Below are 16,897 nucleotides of genomic sequence, written 5' to 3'. Positions count from 1 at the left end.
AGGTCCCTCCCATCCTACTGATCGATCAATCAATCAACCGAAGGATCAGGTGCCTCTACCTCCATGTTTCTCTGTAAAAGAGGTCCTCCCAGTCTACTGATCGATCAATCAATCAATCAACCGAAGGATCAGGTGCCTCTACCTCCATGTTTCTCTGTAAAAGAGGTCCTCCCAGTCTACTGATCGATCAATCAATCAACCGATGGATCAGGTGCCTCTACCTCCATGTTTCTCTGTAAAAGAGGTCCTCCCAGTCTACTGATCGATCAATCAATCAACCGATGGATCAGGTGCCTCTACCTCCATGTTTCTCTGTAAAAGAGGTCCTCCCAGTCTACTGATCGATCAATCAATCAACCGAAGGATCAGGTGCCTCTGTCTCCTTGTTCCTCTGTAAAAGAGGTCCTCCCAGTCTACTGATCGATCAATCAATCAACCGATGGATCAGGTGCCTCTACCTCCATGTTTCTCTGTAAAAGAGGTCCTCCCAGTCTACTGATCGATCAATCAATCAACCGATGGATCAGGTGCCTCTACCTCCATGTTTCTCTGTAAAAGAGGTCCTCCCGGTCCAGAGCTGCTGCTCTGACACCATCTGGTGGCGTGAAGTGGTGTTGCAACAAGATGAAGACAGTAATGCAGACTGGACAGAACCTATTGGTCCCAAATGACACCCTATTCCTTACATAGTGGAACTACATGCCCTGGTCAAAGTAGTGCACTATGTAGGGAATTCATTAGGGTGGTATTTGGGTTGGAACTAGGGCACTATGTTTTGAGTTTGAGGAGTTTATTTTTTATTTTTACAGGGACAGTGCACATTAATCAACGTTTCAGTAAAAGTGCCAGTTTTAGCCACCCCGCTAATTTTCAACCGCAGTCCCTGGGCAGGTTATTAAAAACAATTACAATATAGACAATAGCAACATAGAACAAGCAAGACATAGCAACATAGGACAAGCAAGACATAGCATACAGACAGAGCAACATAGGACAAGCAAGACGTAGCATACAGACAGAACAAAAAGCAGCAAGACAATGTAGGGAATTCATTAGGGAGGTATTTGTCTTGATGACAGCTTTGCACACTCAAGTGCAGTCGTGAAAACCATCAAGCGCTATGATGAAACTGGCTCTCCTGAAAACCTACAGGACGGTAGATCTCCAGGAAGAGGGTTGGGCTGTAAACCTACAGGACAGTAGATCTCCAGGAAGAGGGTTGGGCTGAAAACCTACAGGACAGTAGATCTCCAGGAAGAGGGTTGGGCTGTAAACCTACAGGACAGTAGATCTCCAGGAAGAGGGTTGGGCTGAAAACCTACAGGACAGTAGATCTCCAGGAAGAGGGTTGGACTGAAAACCTACAGGACAGTAGATTTCCAGGAAGAGGGTTGGACTGAAAACCTACAGGACAGTAGATCTCCAGGAAGAAGGTTGGGCTGTAAACCTACAGGACAGTAGATCTCCAGGAAGAGGGTTGGACTGTAAACCTACAGGACAGTAGATCTCCAGGAAGAGGGTTGGACTGTAAACCTACAGGACAGTAGATCTCCAGGAAGAGGGTTGGACTGTAAACCTACAGGACAGTAGATCTCCAGGAAGAGGGTTGGGCTGCCCTGGTATAGAGTGTTTCCCGTCACTGAACACACCTCTAAACACTTGTGTAGAGCTGAAGGGATTGGATAGGTGTAAGCAATATGCTGAAAATTTTGACCTATCACATTCTTTCAGCTCTACAAGAAGTGCCTATGGGAATAAGATCTGTTCTGGACTCTGACCTGTCTGTATTCTAAGAGTCAGAGGTCAACTCAGTGGGCTGGACACGGCAGAAAGAAATGGAACGTACGGAGCCGTCCTATTCTGCATGGCAGGAGAACATGGGGACGATCTCAATTGCATTTCCTTGATTCCTCTCGAGGAGAGAGAGAACACGAAGAATGAAGGAAACGCAGATTGAGATTCTTCCCCTGGCTATGTCCCGTTCATCGCTCCTTCCTCCCAGTGTGCACTTGTTCCCTTCCCGGCAATGATTGGAAAGGAAATGACTGTAAACAGAAACATGGCGGGGGAACTCTGCCTACGTCTCCATTTTAGATTTGTGCGAAGTAGTGAACGAGTGTAGAGTTCAAGAGAAAGGAGATGTTATTGTGGCGCGGCCACCTCGTACCTACGTCCTAAATGTTCTACAATCATATCTACCTCCCCATGTTTTTTAATTTTACCTTTATTTAACTAGGCAAGTCAGTTAAGAACAAATTATTATTTACAATGACGGCCTAGGAACAGTGGGTTACCTGCCTGTTCAGGGGCAGAACAACAGATTTGTACCTTGTCAGCTCGGGGATTTGAACTTGCAACCTTCCGGTTAATAGTCCAAAGCTCTAACCTACCCTGCCGTCCTGGTCAGAAACACTGCACCATGTAGAGTATTCACAACGTGTCTCAGATCTGAAAGTCAAACTGATCCTAGACCATATCTACCTCCCCATGTGCCCTGGTCAGAAATACTGCACCATGTAGAGAATAGGGTACCCGTTTGGCCCTTAGAACTGATCTCTGATCTGTGCTCCCTCTTGGTTTGAATAAGCAACCACAATAGGACGAAGTGGCCCTAAGAACTGATCAGGTCCCATATTCACAACATGTCTCAGAGTATGACCCTTCCCCCCTGTCTGTCTATATGATGGTACTCGTTATGAGCTGAAAGGTCAAACTGATCCTAGGTCAGCACTCCTACTGGGATCAGCTTTGTGAATACGGGTCCTGCTATCTGACCTCCTATTGGTTAAGCCAGAGCTCCATGCTAACTTTCATTTTTGAATTTACACGTTGAAAAATGTAGGCGGAACACAAAGAAATTTAGGAGCACAACCTAAATGATTGTACAGTGCCTTGCGAAAGTATTCAGCCCCCTTGAACTTTGCGACCTTTTGCCACATTTCAGGCTTCAAACATAAAGATATAAAACTATTTTTTTGTGAAGAATCAACAACAAGTGGGACACAATCATGAAGTGGAACGACATTTATTGGATATTTCAAACTTTTTTAACAAATCAAAAACTGAAAAATTGGGCGTGCAAAATTATTCAGCCCCCTTAAGTTAATACTTTGTAGCGCCACCTTTTGCTGCGATTACAGCTGTAAGTCGCTTGGGGTATGTCTCTATCAGTTTTGCACATAGAGAGACTGACATTTTTTCCCATTCCTCCTTGCAAAACAGCTCGAGCTCAGTGAGGTTGGATGGAGAGCATTTGTGAACAGCAGTTTTCAGTTCTTTCCACAGATTCTCGATTGGATTCAGGTCTGGACTTTGACTTGGCCATTCTAACACCTGGATATGTTTATTTTTGAACCATTCCATTGTAGATTTTGCTTTATGTTTTGGATCATTGTCTTGTTGGAAGACAAATCTCCGTCCCAGTCTCAGGTCTTTTGCAGACTCCATCAGGTTTTCTTCCAGAATGGTCCTGTATTTGGCTCCATCCATCTTCCCATCAATTTTAACCATCTTCCCTGTCCCTGCTGAAGAAAAGCAGGCCCAAACCATGATGCTGCCACCACCATGTTTGACAGTGGGGATGTGGAAAGAACTGAGAACTGCTGTTCACAAATGCTCTCCATCCAACCTCACTGAGCTCGAGCTGTTTTGCAAGGAGGAATGGGAAAAAATTTCAGTCTCTCGATGTGCAAAACTGATAGAGACATACCCCAAGCGACTTACAGCTGTAATCGCAGCAAAAGGTGGCGCTACAAAGTATTAACTTAAGGGGGCTGAATAATTTTGCATGCCCAAATGTTCAGTTTTTGATTTGTTAAAAAAGTTTGAAATATCCAATAAATGTCGTTCCACTTCATGATTGTGTCCCACTTGTTGTTGATTCTTCACAAAAAAAATAGTTTTATATCTTTATGTTTGAAGCTTGAAATGTGGCAAAAGGTCGCAAAGTTCAAAGGGGCCGAATACTTTCGCAAGGCACTGTAGGTAATGAAGCTAGAACCCTTCATTTGTCTAGGCTCACTGGTGCTCCTAAATAAACACAGTCCAGGTGGCACAGCAAAATATTTAGGTGTGTATGAGAGTAAAATGGTGGCACTGTTAGAGCTCTGTATCAGGGTTAAAACGGGTTCATGTTCGCTGATCCTAGATCAGAGTTTAGGAACAACCTCAATCTGTTGGGATAGTTCATAAAGGGATAGTTCACACAAATTACACAAATCGGTCTGACATGAAATGTGAGGGATATCAGGGGGTGATGACTTGGTTGCATTGGGTTTGACCAATAATGCTACACCGTTAGCATTAGGAGACCACAGCCAGGGGTGTGTTCAGTTCGCGTCAACGTTTTCTGAGTTGTGGAACGGTTTGTACTGTACAACACGTTTTTCCCAAAACGTTCTTTGACAGACATGTTTACTGCGTTCGGCGGGTGTCCCGGGGTGTGGCGTATTTAAAGGGCAGCGGGAGATTTACTTACCCCCCCCCCACAACCCAAACCCTCGCTGTTTACTTACCCCCACAACCCCCCCACACACAACCCAAACCCTCGCTGTTTACTTACCCCCCCACAACCCAAACCCTCGCTGTTTACTTACCCCCCCCACAACCCAAACCCTCGCTGTTTACTTACCCCCCACACAACCCAAACCCTCGCTGTTTACTTACCCCCCCCACAACCCAAACCCTCGCTGTTTACTTACCCCCAACCCAAACCCTCCGTTTACTTACCCCCCACCCCCTTACAACCCAAACCCTCCGTTTACTTACCCCCCAACCCCTCCGTTTACTTACCCCCCCTCCCCACAACCCAAACCCTCGCTGTTTCTCAACTGGAAACGGATACAGCACCAATTACGTTTTTTTTGGGGGGGGTACTAAACGCAGCACATGTAAACAATAATCCAAGCATGGCTGGCTGTATGCCTCGTCTATACAGGGTAAGAAAACCAACGTCATTTTCTAATAATTCAGGTAAACTATCCCTTTCAGCTTTAATAGTCAGGCAACTGCATCTTTTCACATCAACACAAGTCAATAATGAACACCCATTAGAAGACAGACTACGTCACAATATCACTTAGTATGGAGCGATGCACTGGATCGGCCCTTCATACGGCATACTAAACAGTAGTGTGGACATTGGGATGTTAGACCCCCCCCCTCGCTCACGAAAAGAACAATTCTGTCAGTTTGTTTCCTGGGGCCTCCACTAGCTCCTCCCACATCTCTTACTCTGGGTGGTGTTCAGTATGGCACAGCATAGCAAAACTTTTTGCAACGGGAAAAAAACAGGACTTTCTCTTCTGGTTTGGGGCATGTTCATTACGGCATAACGTAGCAAAAACATTTCAGTCTTTCTCTTCTGGTTTTGGGGCATGTTCATTACAGCACAACGTAGCAAAAACATTTCAGTCTTTCTCTTCTGGTTTTGGGGCATGTTCATTACGGCACAGAGTAGCAAATAATTTCAGTTTGTTTCTGTTTGGTGGCAGGTGGTCCCCCCCAGTTCCAGAGGGAGGTGAAGGTGGTGATGTCTAATTGAAGACCTGTAGGTGGAGGATGGACGGCCTGGTTGGTTCCGGTGGGAAGATCAACATGAGTTTAGATGTGAAAGAGGCTTAAGTGCAACAAAAATAAATCATTATTCCAACTCAGGTTATATGGTGAACACACAACCACACTGAACAGAATACTCCAAAAACATCAACATACTCAGAAGGGGACAGAGGTGTAGTGGAGTAGAAACACAGGTTATTTTGCAGGAGCGTTTATCTGTCCCATCTTTTACATAAAAATAAATGTATTGAAAGTTTAGGGAGCATCACATTTACTCACTGTGAACAGTGATCATAGTTTACCTTCCTATAGGTTTCCTACACGACATCACCTGACCGGAGGGTTAGTCTGGCGACAGGTCAGATATCATCCCAGCGTTAAGTAACACGGATCATTCCTGAACTTTGAAATACACACCTCAACAGAAGAAGCAAGGCGGTGTGTAAATGAACCAACTGCAGCAGAGGTACACCAACCTGAACACTGGGGTTCGTGCAGCAAACAGCATCCCTATTTCCCTACATAGTGGACTACTTTGACCAGAGTGACCTGTAGGCAAAAGTAGTTCACTTTATATTAGGGAATAGGGTGCGATTTTGGGACGCTGACCCTTGCGGGTTGGTTGCACTAACATGACTGCTGAAGCACAGTTGTCAAGACAGAAAGGAAGCCGATACAATCAAATATCAACAGCCTGCTATTGGGAGAATCAGCCCTGAGACCCCACAGCCCCTCAGACCCCTCAACCATCACAACTAGACACAGGAAACACCAGGGCTGCTCCCAAACAACACCCTGTATAGTGCAACACTTTTCAAAAGGGCCCTATGCTGTAATATAGTAGGGTGCCATGTAGAGACTAGGGTGCTGTGTAGGGACTTGGATGTAAGGGCAATGATGTAGGGACTAGGGTGGTGTGTAGGGACTAGGATGTAGGGGCTATGATGTAGGGACCAGGGTGCTGTGTAGAGACTAGGGTGCTGTGTAGGGACTAGGGTGCTGTGTAGGGACTAGGATGTAGGGGCTATGATGTAGGGACTATGGTGCTGTGTAGAGACTAGGGTGCTGTGTAGAGACTAGGATGTAGGGGCTATGGTGCTGTGTAGGGACTAGGGTGTAGGGGCTAGGGTGTAAGGGCTATGATGTAGGGACTAGGGTGCTGTGTAGAGACTAGGGTGCTGTGTAGAGACTAGGATGTAGGGGCTATGATGTAGGTACTATGGTGCTGTGTAGGGACTAGGGTGTAGGGGCTATGATGTAGGTACTATGGTGCTGTGTAGGGACTAGGGTGGTGTGTAGGGACTAGGGTGTAGGGGCTATGATGTAGGTACTATGGTGCTGTGTAGGGACTAGGGTGGTGTGTAGGGACTAGGGTGTAGGGGCTAGGGGGCCATTTGGGACACAGTCAGGAAATGTCAAGTGAGGGAAGTCCTCCTCTTCATCATCACAGACAGCATCAATGTCCACTGAGCAGGATGACGAACACAAAGCAATAAGTTCTAGCAAAGGCATCTCTCCAACAGAACCACTTCTGGCATCAATCCTTATCTAGTTCACTGAGTAACACGTTTTCCACAGCCCTCGTTTCCTTAGGAAGGGAGGAGGGGTGAGGATGGAGGGGTGGGGGGGGGGGAGAGGGGGGAGCAACAAGTGTAGAGGATCAAGTGGCTTTTTTTATTTCAAATCAGCACAGTGCATTTCTCCTCTGAACGGGGGGCTGCATCCCAACCTCCTCGATGCCCTTCTGTCCTCGCTTCCTTTCCTCACAGTCACTGATCACTAAGGCTGCGTTTACAAAGACAGCACAATTCTGTTCTGTTGCCCATTGGGAAAAGAACTGATCTGATTGGTCAAAAGGCCCAATTAGTGGAAAAAGATCTGAATTGGGCTACCTGTGTAGATGCAGCCTAAAGGGGTTAGGAAGGATGGATGACAGGTTTCCAATAAGCATGCTTTCAGTTTAGACCAGTGCTCTCAACTAGGAAAGGAGACAAGGACAGGAGGACACCACCCACTCAACTAAATGGAAGGCCTCCTTAGTCCCCAACTCCGATTCACTCCACAGCCATACATCCTTCAGTCTGTCTGTTTTCAAGATCTCAACCCTCCCCCCCTCTCACAAAGGTCTCTTAACCCTCCTGGGGGCTGGGCTGCCCAATCAGATCATCCGGTTGCGTTTATGGGTGGGGGAGTCTGTTATGACGTCATTGCACTGGGCGGAGCTGCGTTTCCTGGGGTTAGCGTCCAGGTGCAGGGCCATCTCCTCGGAGATGAAAGTGTTCAGGTCCACATCATGGAGACCGTTACGCCGACGCCCCACCGGGGTCGACCCACCCCCACCGCCAGCAGCACCCCCCACGTGGGTGGGAGAGCCCGGGGTACCGGAACGAACACTGATGCTGGCCATAGCCCCACTTAGACCTGGAGAGGACAGATTGGAGAGGGGGGGTAAGGTAGGGAGGTGAGAAGGAAAGAAAAACACCACCACAAGGTCAAACTCAATCTTCGAACCCTGACTCATGAAGACATGAAAAACAAAAGGAAGTCTAGGATGCATTCAGGCCCTGGGGCACAATGGTACATCCCCAAATGGGGATGGATATAGATATATATATTTTTTAATTCGGCCGATTAATCGGTATCTGCTTTTTTGGTCCTCCAATAATCGTATCGGCGTTGAAAAATCATAATCGGTCGACCTCTAGTCTCAACTTATAGTAGAATACACATTACAAAATGTGATGTGCCTCAGCCGTTTCTCTCCTTATGGACTGATAGAAACAGCCCATGTCAGCAAAACATTTTTTTGGGGGGGGGAATGCAAAGCTAGTTTGAGGCCTGTTACCTAAACTTGTTATCATGGTGGAATTACTCATATATTATGAAAACCACATGGCAAAATGTGTAGCATTACAGTAAACTTGATTTAAAAACCAGCAACATTTTCTCTACACCCCATGGCAAAGTCTACAGTTGCAAAAAAAATTAAATTTAAAATGTAAAACATTGTCTGCTGTCAAGAGCAGGGCCCACAAATGTTTTCCCTCACAATGTGTGTGTGTGAAGGGGTATTGATACGCAGACTGGCGAGACACTGCAGCCCCTCTCGACTAGTTCAGATTTGTTTAGGCCCCGCCCCCATCGAAGTTGCCCCTCCCTGATTGTAGGGAATAGGGTGCAGTTTAGGACTCTCCCTCTGAATGACCAACACGGATACTCCAGAGTTGTTCGATTGGGTTCAAGTCCGGGCTCTGGCTGGGCCACTGACACTTTTCCCAAAGCCACTCCTACGTTGGCTGTGTGCTTACGGTTGTTGTCCTGTTGGAAGGTGAACCTTCGCCCTGGTCCTGAGCAGGTTTTCATTAAAGGACTCTGAACTTTTGCTTCGTTCATCTTTCCATCGATCTTGACTATTCTCCCTGCCGCTGAAGAACATCCCCACAGCATGATGCTGCCACCACGCTTCACCATGGGGATGGTGCCAGGTTTTCCCCCAGACGGGACGCTTGTCATTCAGGCCAAAGATTTTTATCTGGGTTTTAGCAGACCAGAGAATCTTGTTTCTCATGGTCAGAGTCATTAGGTACCGTTTGGCACGTTCCAAGCAGTTTTACTGAGGAGTGGCTTCTGTCTGGCCACTCTACCATAAAGGCCTAATTGGAGGAGTGCTGCAGAGATGGTTGTCCTTCTGGAAGGTTCTCCAATCTCCACAGAGGAATTCTGTCAGTGACCAGCAGATTCTTGGTTACCTCCCTGACCAAGGCCCTTCTTCCCCGAATGCTCAGTTTGGCCGGGCGGCCAGCTCTAAGAAGAGTCTTGGTGGTTCCAAAATGGAATAAGTTAAGAGGCCACTGTGTTCTTGGGGACCTTCAATGCTGCAGACATTTTTTTGGTACCCTTAAACAGATCTGTGCCTTGACACAATCCTGTCTTTTGAGCTCGAAGTTCAATTCCTTCGACCTCATGGTTTGGTTATTGCTCTGACATGCACTTGTCAACTGTAGGACCCTATATAGACAGTTGTGTGCTTTTCCAAATCATGTCCAAACAACTGAATTTACCACAGGTGGAGTCCAATCAAGTAGTAGAAACATCTCAAGGATGATCAATGGAAACAGGATGCACCTGAGCTCAATTTCGAGTCTCATAGCAAAGGGTCTGAATACTTATGTAAATACGTTTTTTTAAGTAAAAATTTTAAAAGAAAAAATTGTTTTTGCTTATCATTATGGGGTATTGTGACGTCATTATGGGGTATTGTGTAGATTAATGAGGACATTTTATTATTTAATACATTTTAGAAGGCTGTAACGTAACAAAAAGTGTGTGTGGGGGGAATCAGGGGGTCTGAATACTTTAAAATGCACTGTATCTGTATTTACTGTGCAGTGCTATGTGCTCTCTGACCCTAACCCTAAGGTACGTCACTGGGGCCGAGCTCCCTGCTATCCAGGACCTCTATACCAGGCGGTGTCATTTCAAGGTTGTTGTTTTTTTACTATGTTCTACATTGTAGAATAGTGAAGACATCAAAACTATGAAATAACACATGGAATCATGTAGCAACCAAAAGTTTCATACAAATGTGGGAAGGAGTTCCCACATATGCTGAGCATTTGTTGGCTGCTTTTTCCTTCACTCTGCGGTCCGACTCATCCCAAACCATCTCAATTTGGTTGAGGTCAGGAGATTGTGGAGGCCAGGTCATCTGATGCAGCACTCAATCACTCTTCTTCTTGGGTCAAATAGCCCTTACAGCCTGGAGGTATGTTGGGTCATTGTCCTGTTGAAAAACAAATGATAGTCCCACTGAGCCCAAACCGGATGGGATGGCGTATCGCTGCAGAATGCTGTGGTAGCCATGATGTTTAAGTGTGCCTTGAATTTGAAATAAAACACAGTATCACCAACAAAGCACCCCCACACCATAACACCTCCTCCTCCATGCTTACGGTGGGAAATGCACTAACGGAGATCATCCGATCACCCACACAGCAAATACAAAGACAGACAGTGGTTGAAACCAAAAATCTCCAATTTGGACTCCAGACCAAAGGACAAATTTCCACCAGTCTAATGTCCATTGCTCGTGTTTCTTTGCCCAAGCAAGTCTCTTCTTATTGGTGTCATTTAGTAGTGGTTTCTTTGCAAGCAATTCAACCATGGCGGCTGATTCACAGTCGCCTCTGAACGGTTGATGTTGAGATGCGTCTGTTACTTGAACTCTGTGAAGCATTTATTTGGGCTTCAATGTCTGAGGCTGGTAACTGTAATGAACTTATCCTCTGCAGCAGAGGTAACTCAGGGTCTTCCATTCCTGTGGCGGTCCCCATGAGAGCCAGTTTCATCATAGAGCTTGATGGTTTTTGTGACTGCACTTGAAGAAACTCTAGAAGTTCTTGACATTTCCCATATTGACTGACCTTCATGTCTTAAAGTAATGATGGACTGTTGTTTCGCTTTGCTTATTTGAGCTGATCTTGACATAATATGGACTTTGTCTTTTACCAAATATCTTCTGTATACCTTGTCATAAAAAAAATGATTGGCTCAAATGCATTAAGGGAAGAAATTCCACAAATGTACTCGTAAGGCACACCTGTTAATTGAAATGCATTCCAAGAGTGTGTAAAGCTGTTTACCAAGGCAAAGGGTCGCTAATTTCAAGAACCTCAAATATAAAATATATTTTGATTTGTTTAACACGTAATTCCTTAATGTGTTATTTCATAGTTTTGATGTCTTCACTATTATTCTACAATGTAGAAAATAGTAAAAATAAAGAAAAACCATTTAAAGAGTAGGTGTTCTAAACCTTTTGACCGGTAGTGGAACTTCCTCATTTTTTTAACCATATAATACAGCTCAGTTGTTTGATTTTATACAGTAATTTTTGCTCTCCTTTATCAAAGCTGTCAATTTTAGACCCCACTGTATATTTGTGTATTTACCATGCAGTGCGATGGCCTCTCTGAAGGGCTGGAGGTCAGCCTCCACAGAGGAGTCTGTCTCAGGGGCCGGGGGAGGCCGGTTAGGGGAGACCATGGTCAGTCTGTGTCCTGGGGTGAGGGTGGCTCTGGAGGTCCGGGGGGGTGGGGCCCGGCCACACAGGAAGCTGATGAGGTCCTCTCGCCGGATGGTTCTCCTCCTTTTCTTCACCCAGGCCAGCACATCCTTGTTGCGACGCTGGTGGCCGATCTGTATACCTAGGTCGTAGCTACGCTGGTGGGCCTCCACAGACTCTGTGTGGTGGGGGGCAGAAAGAGAAAGGAATGTGTGTGACAGTGAGTGAGAATGTGTGAGAGAAAGTGTGTGTGAGAGAGAAAGTGTGTGTGTGTGAGAGAGAAAGTGTGTGTGTGTGTGTGAGAGAGAAAGTGTGTGTGTGTGTGTGAGAGAGAAAGTGTGTGTGTGTGTGTGAGAGAGAAAGTGTGTGTGAGAGAAAGTGTGTGTGAGAGAAAGTGTGAGAGAACCTGTGATGAGACTTGGTTGAAGGTTCCTCTGTGTAGCCTGAGTGAAACCTGTGACTAACAGTTGACGGTTCACTATAGAACTATGGGCAGGCAGCCCCCCCCTCTTCCAGAGGTTGCCAGTCAGACAGCACAGATGCTGGAATCATGATCCTGGAGAGCCACAGGGTATGGAGGCTTTTGTCCTAGTCCAGCACTAACACACACGATTCAACTATCCACAGGGACTCTTGATGATCAGCTGAATCAGGTGTGTTAGTGCTGAACTGGAACTAGCCGTTGAACATGTCTCTGTTCCAATACACATTAGTTATTGGACCGAGGCGTCTTCTGTACGGGGGAGATTTGATAAGAGCCTCGACGCTCAATCTGAACATTAACATGCATCACTTGAGGTAAGGTCTGTATGCTTCCAAAACTATATATCTTTCCTATCAGCAAGAAATCAATTTTCAAAAAACAAAAAGGTAAAATGGATACACACCTTTATAGGGTTCCCACAGGGCCATATCTCCATGTTACAGAGGCCATCACCTGTGCTAATTAGCTATGTGCTCCGAAACACCTGAGAAGCATAACTCAGGAAGTGCAGTACAAGTGTAGTTTCATTTGATGAGGCAGCCATAGCTGTGTGGATCTGTAACTGCTACAGTTTTCTCTCTCACTGATGAAAGACAAGGGCCATATATTTCCACAGCCGTATCCAAGCGATGGTTATTGACTTTTCCAAACCTTAAAAAATACAGTGTCGGGATTGTAGTTCACGAGCCAGTCGTTGGCGAAGGTGGTGGCTGAAAACTGTAGGGAGAAGGCAGAATACCGACTAGAGTTTGAGAGTTAGGCTGCACACCCTGCTGTGCTCTCCAGGACCAGAACTTGACAGGACGGTTGTAAATGGCGAGATGGTCAATACTCAGGTGACTAGAAGAGGCCCTTGATTGTTTACAAGTTTCTACTAATCAATACATGTCCTGTTTACAGCAGAATGACGAAGGAAAGCCTATGGACTTTGATGATGAGCCTTTGGTCCTCAACCTATGTAGCTCTGTCCCGACTACCCTTTAACGAGTCTTGTGAAGTACCCTACATGGTAGGCCAAATATCTTGACAACTACAATGCAAATCAATACATGCTTAGACCACAGCAGAACAATAATGAAAAGCCTATAGACTGTTACGATGATCCTATACTGTCGTGAAAGCAAGTTAGAAGACAAGAAACTGAAAACACTTTTGAGTGTCCCTGACACCTACCTTTGTACAGGTTGGTCACGGCTGTGGCTGCGTTCTGAAACGGCACCCACAAAGAAAGCCCCCCCTGTTGGTGACATACTCGGTCTGTCGAGACAACACACCACCAAAGACATTACAGGTTTGTTGGAATTTCCTACTAAGACAGCCTGGTTGACAACAGTTTACATAGATAGCCTGGTTGACAACAGTTTACATATATAGCAAGTTAGGCGCCAATTAATTGTACAGTATTCCCACTTTAGTAGTACATGATACAAGGCAACACATGAGACTGAAAGCGTCTTGATTACAGGAGACTGTTTTTATTCGCCATTTTGTCTTGCATCTAGAGTTGCAGGCGGGCTTTGGAATAAAAATAACTGTCAGCCAGCACTAGATGGCCAACTCGACAGTTTATGAGCACGAGTGCATAACGCTCCAACTAAAATTGCCATTTCAGCAGGAAAGTTGCAGTCGTATATTATAAATACTTGATACCTTAGTAACTAAAGAACCTACGGTTAACGATAGATATACTGAACTATGATTAGTATTACAGTAGCGGGTAAGAATTCTCAATAACCCCAAAAGCCAATAGTAAATCTTCGCCATTTTGTTTAAATTTTCAGTTATGCACTGTTATAACAACTCGGGTTATTCGTTGATTTGTAGACATAAAACCAAAACGGATATTATAAAACGTTCATGTATATCTATGGTAAGTAATATTAGCCCCAGACACACCTAACAAAAAGGCAACAGTGAAAGATACAATCTGTCACAAGGGGAATGTCGCGCAGCGATGATTGTTGTTTCCGTCGCCATTTTGTTTCTCTGATACATGTTCACTGACATTTGGTCGGACTCGCAGTTTCTCTAACCAGATGGTTAACTCTGGTAACAGTATAAACCATGTTAGTTTAAAAAAAGACTGGATGAGATAGCTGGTTATGTTGCTTAGCAGTTATCGTTAACCAGCTATAGACGATAACGTTAGCTAGATAGACGTTTTGGCGAACAACAGCCAGGGGAAATTACTGTAACGTTCAAGATAGTTTTTGTTTCATAAAAAGATACATTTAGGTGTTTTATTTTACTAAATACACAAAAGAAAACGAGCAAACTATAATTACGGGATGTCTTGACTTAAAATGGCAAACAGTTGCTACAGTACAGTAGCTAGCTAACCAGCTGATCAGCTGGTAAACTGGCTACTAGCTAGTTGGCTACTAGCTAGTTGGCTACTAGCTAGTTGGCTACTAGCTAGTTGGCTACTAGCTATGGCTACTAGCTAGGTAGCTAACATGAGCTACTTCCCACCGCCACTAACAGCGACTGAGTAGCATAGCAAAGCTCAGTAACACGGCGCAGGGGTGACATCCGAATAAACGTTAGTTAGTTCTGGTCTTGTCTCGGACCTTTGTAGAGCTGAGCCACGGCAGTGGCGGAATTCTGGAAGAGATGCCATAATTTATCCTGGTCGTTATCGGCCTCCTCCTCGTTTGACTCTCTTTGCTCCGCTTCGGCCAAACACTGCCGCTCCCATTTTGAGAACCAATGTTCGGGTCCGTGTTCCTGAATCTCCGGGTCTCCGTCTTTCTTCTTCTCCTCCATTTACACCGTTAAAACCCTCGGGTAGATTACAACTTTAGTATGTCGATTAATAAATGACTTGGCGATGCGAATAAATGTCCGTTAGGAAATGCATTAATTTTGTTATGACTTAATAGCTGTTTCTCAAACCGACTACTCCGGTCTGAAAAGACTCTTCAACTAGTTTTTTTGACGTTGCCGACGTCCGCCTATATAAAAGTCATACTACCGTGTTGTCGTTTCTACCCCGCCCCTATTCCAATCAGTGATTGGTCAGAATGGCTCTGGGTCGTGGCTTCAGGTTTATGCTGATGATTTCAGTGGAACACAGAAACATATGTCATAAAAATGACGTAAAGGAACGCCACGAAAATTCTTATCTACTTAAAGCTTGTGTGAGAAGTAAAAAGCTGTGGTTTTAGGTTTCCACTAGAATTTATAGCCATTCAAAATTTATGGAAGCCCATTCCTGCCACCAAAAATATTTTGAAATGTTAATACTATCGAAACATTTAGAGCTACTAGCTACATATTTTTTTAGGTACTATCTACATCTTTTTTTATTTTTTTATTTTTACTGCTATCTCAAAATGTAAAGACACATAAGTCAACATTTCTAAATAGTAAGTCAACATTTCGAGATACTAACTCAAAATTTAGGGGAAGTAGAACATACATATAGGATATGTTTCTTAGTTTGTAGCATTATGTGGCGGTTTCCATCTACACACATTGCAAAGATCAGCACAGCAGAGCCGCTGGAAAATGTGTAGTGAGCTGGCATTTGCCCCAAAATTTGGGATAAAAATATTAACAAAAAAGTATTGAAAAGAGGGACAAAGTACTGTTGTTTAGACTGATTTGCCTCATGATTTGTCAACTCGTGCACAATAAATCAGGGCTTCTGTCTGATCAACTGTAGCCAACTGATAACAACCATAGCTGCAGGTAGCCTAGAGAAGCCTATTTAATTGTTTTATTTTTTATTTCAATGAATTTAACCAGGTAGGCTAGTTGAGAACAAGTTCTCATTTACAACTGCGACCTGGCCAAGATAAAGCATAGCAGTGTGAACAGACAACACAGAGTTAACAATTAACAAGTCAATAACACAGTAGAAAAGTAAAAAGAAAAAAGAGAGTCTATATATATTGTGTGCAAAAGGCATGAGGAGGTAGGCGAATAATGACAATTTAGCAGATTAACACTGGAGTGATAAATGATCAGATGGTCATGTACAGGTAGAGATACTGGTGTGCAAAAGAGCGGAAAAGTAAATAAATATAAACAGTATGGGGATGAGGTAGGTAAATTGGGTGGGCTATTTACCGATAGACTATGTACAGCTGCAGCGATCGGTTAGCTGCTCAGATAGCAGATGTTTGAAGTTGGTGAGGGAGATAAAAGTCTCCAACTTCAGCCATTTTTGCAATTCGTTCCAGTCACAGGCAGCAGAGAACTGGAACGAAAGGCGGCCAAATGAGGTGTTGGCTTTAGGGATGATCAGTGAGATACACCTGCTGGAGCGCGTGCTACGGATGGGTGTTGCCATCGTGACCAGTGAACTGAGATAAGGCGGAGCTTTACCTAGCATGGACTTGTAGATGGAGCCAGTGGGTCTGGTGACGAATATGTAGCGAGGGCCAGCCGACTAGAGCATACAAGTCGCAGTGGTGGGTGGTATAAGGTGCTTTAGTGACAAAACGGATGGCACTGTGATAAACTGCATCCAGTTTGCTGAGTAGAGTATTAGAAGCTATTTTGTAGATGACATGGCCGAAGTCGAGGATCGGTAGGATAGTCAGTTTTACTAGGGTAAGTTTGGCAGCGTGAGTGAAGGAGGCTTTGAGCTCTGATCCCCTCTGGCCAGGGGAACGGAAGTGGTAACTTCATGTATTTATAGCCTAAAATAGGCCTATTTATTTGTGTTAAGAGAAAAAAAGTTTACATTCAAACATTGGGTGGTCCCTTATCAATGAATCAATCAACACAGTGATGACATACAATGTGAGTATTTTAAAATTACAGATGCAAAGACCTACATGATG

At 44.7% G+C, this 16,897-nt stretch overlaps 1 protein-coding gene across 1 annotated transcript; it reads right to left on the bottom strand.

Annotated features, from left to right (window-relative positions):
- Positions 1 to 4,966: 4,966 nt before the first annotated feature.
- hapstr1b (HUWE1 associated protein modifying stress responses b) lies at positions 4,967 to 15,045 on the bottom strand. The gene is made up of 4 exons (XM_029643571.2): positions 14,675 to 15,045; positions 13,278 to 13,361; positions 11,508 to 11,798; positions 4,967 to 7,977 (listed from the first exon to the last, which is right to left on the bottom strand). The coding sequence occupies exons 1-4, from the start codon at positions 14,868 to 14,870 to the stop codon at positions 7,715 to 7,717; spliced, it is 834 nt and encodes a 277-aa protein (XP_029499431.1). The 5' UTR covers positions 14,871 to 15,045; the 3' UTR covers positions 4,967 to 7,714.
- Between the last annotated feature and the right edge of the window lie 1,852 nt (positions 15,046 to 16,897).

This window comes from Oncorhynchus nerka, unplaced genomic scaffold (assembly GCF_034236695.1).
Source record: "Oncorhynchus nerka isolate Pitt River unplaced genomic scaffold, Oner_Uvic_2.0 unplaced_scaffold_1156, whole genome shotgun sequence".
Lineage (NCBI taxonomy): Eukaryota > Metazoa > Chordata > Actinopteri > Salmoniformes > Salmonidae > Oncorhynchus > Oncorhynchus nerka.
This window is presented reverse-complemented; position numbering and strand designations above follow the sequence as displayed.

Excerpts from the sequence above, each read along its gene's own strand:
- hapstr1b (XM_029643571.2), bottom strand. The coding sequence starts at position 14,870 with ATGGAGGAGAAGAAGAAAGACGGAGACCCGGAGATTCAGGAACACGGA. Across the intron at positions 13,362-14,674 it reads CGTGGCTCAGCTCTACAAAG|ACCGAGTATGTCACCAACAG; the intron begins GTCCGAGACAAG and ends TTGTCTCGACAG. Across the intron at positions 11,799-13,277 it reads CGTGACCAACCTGTACAAAG|AGTCTGTGGAGGCCCACCAG; the intron begins GTAGGTGTCAGG and ends CCCACCACACAG.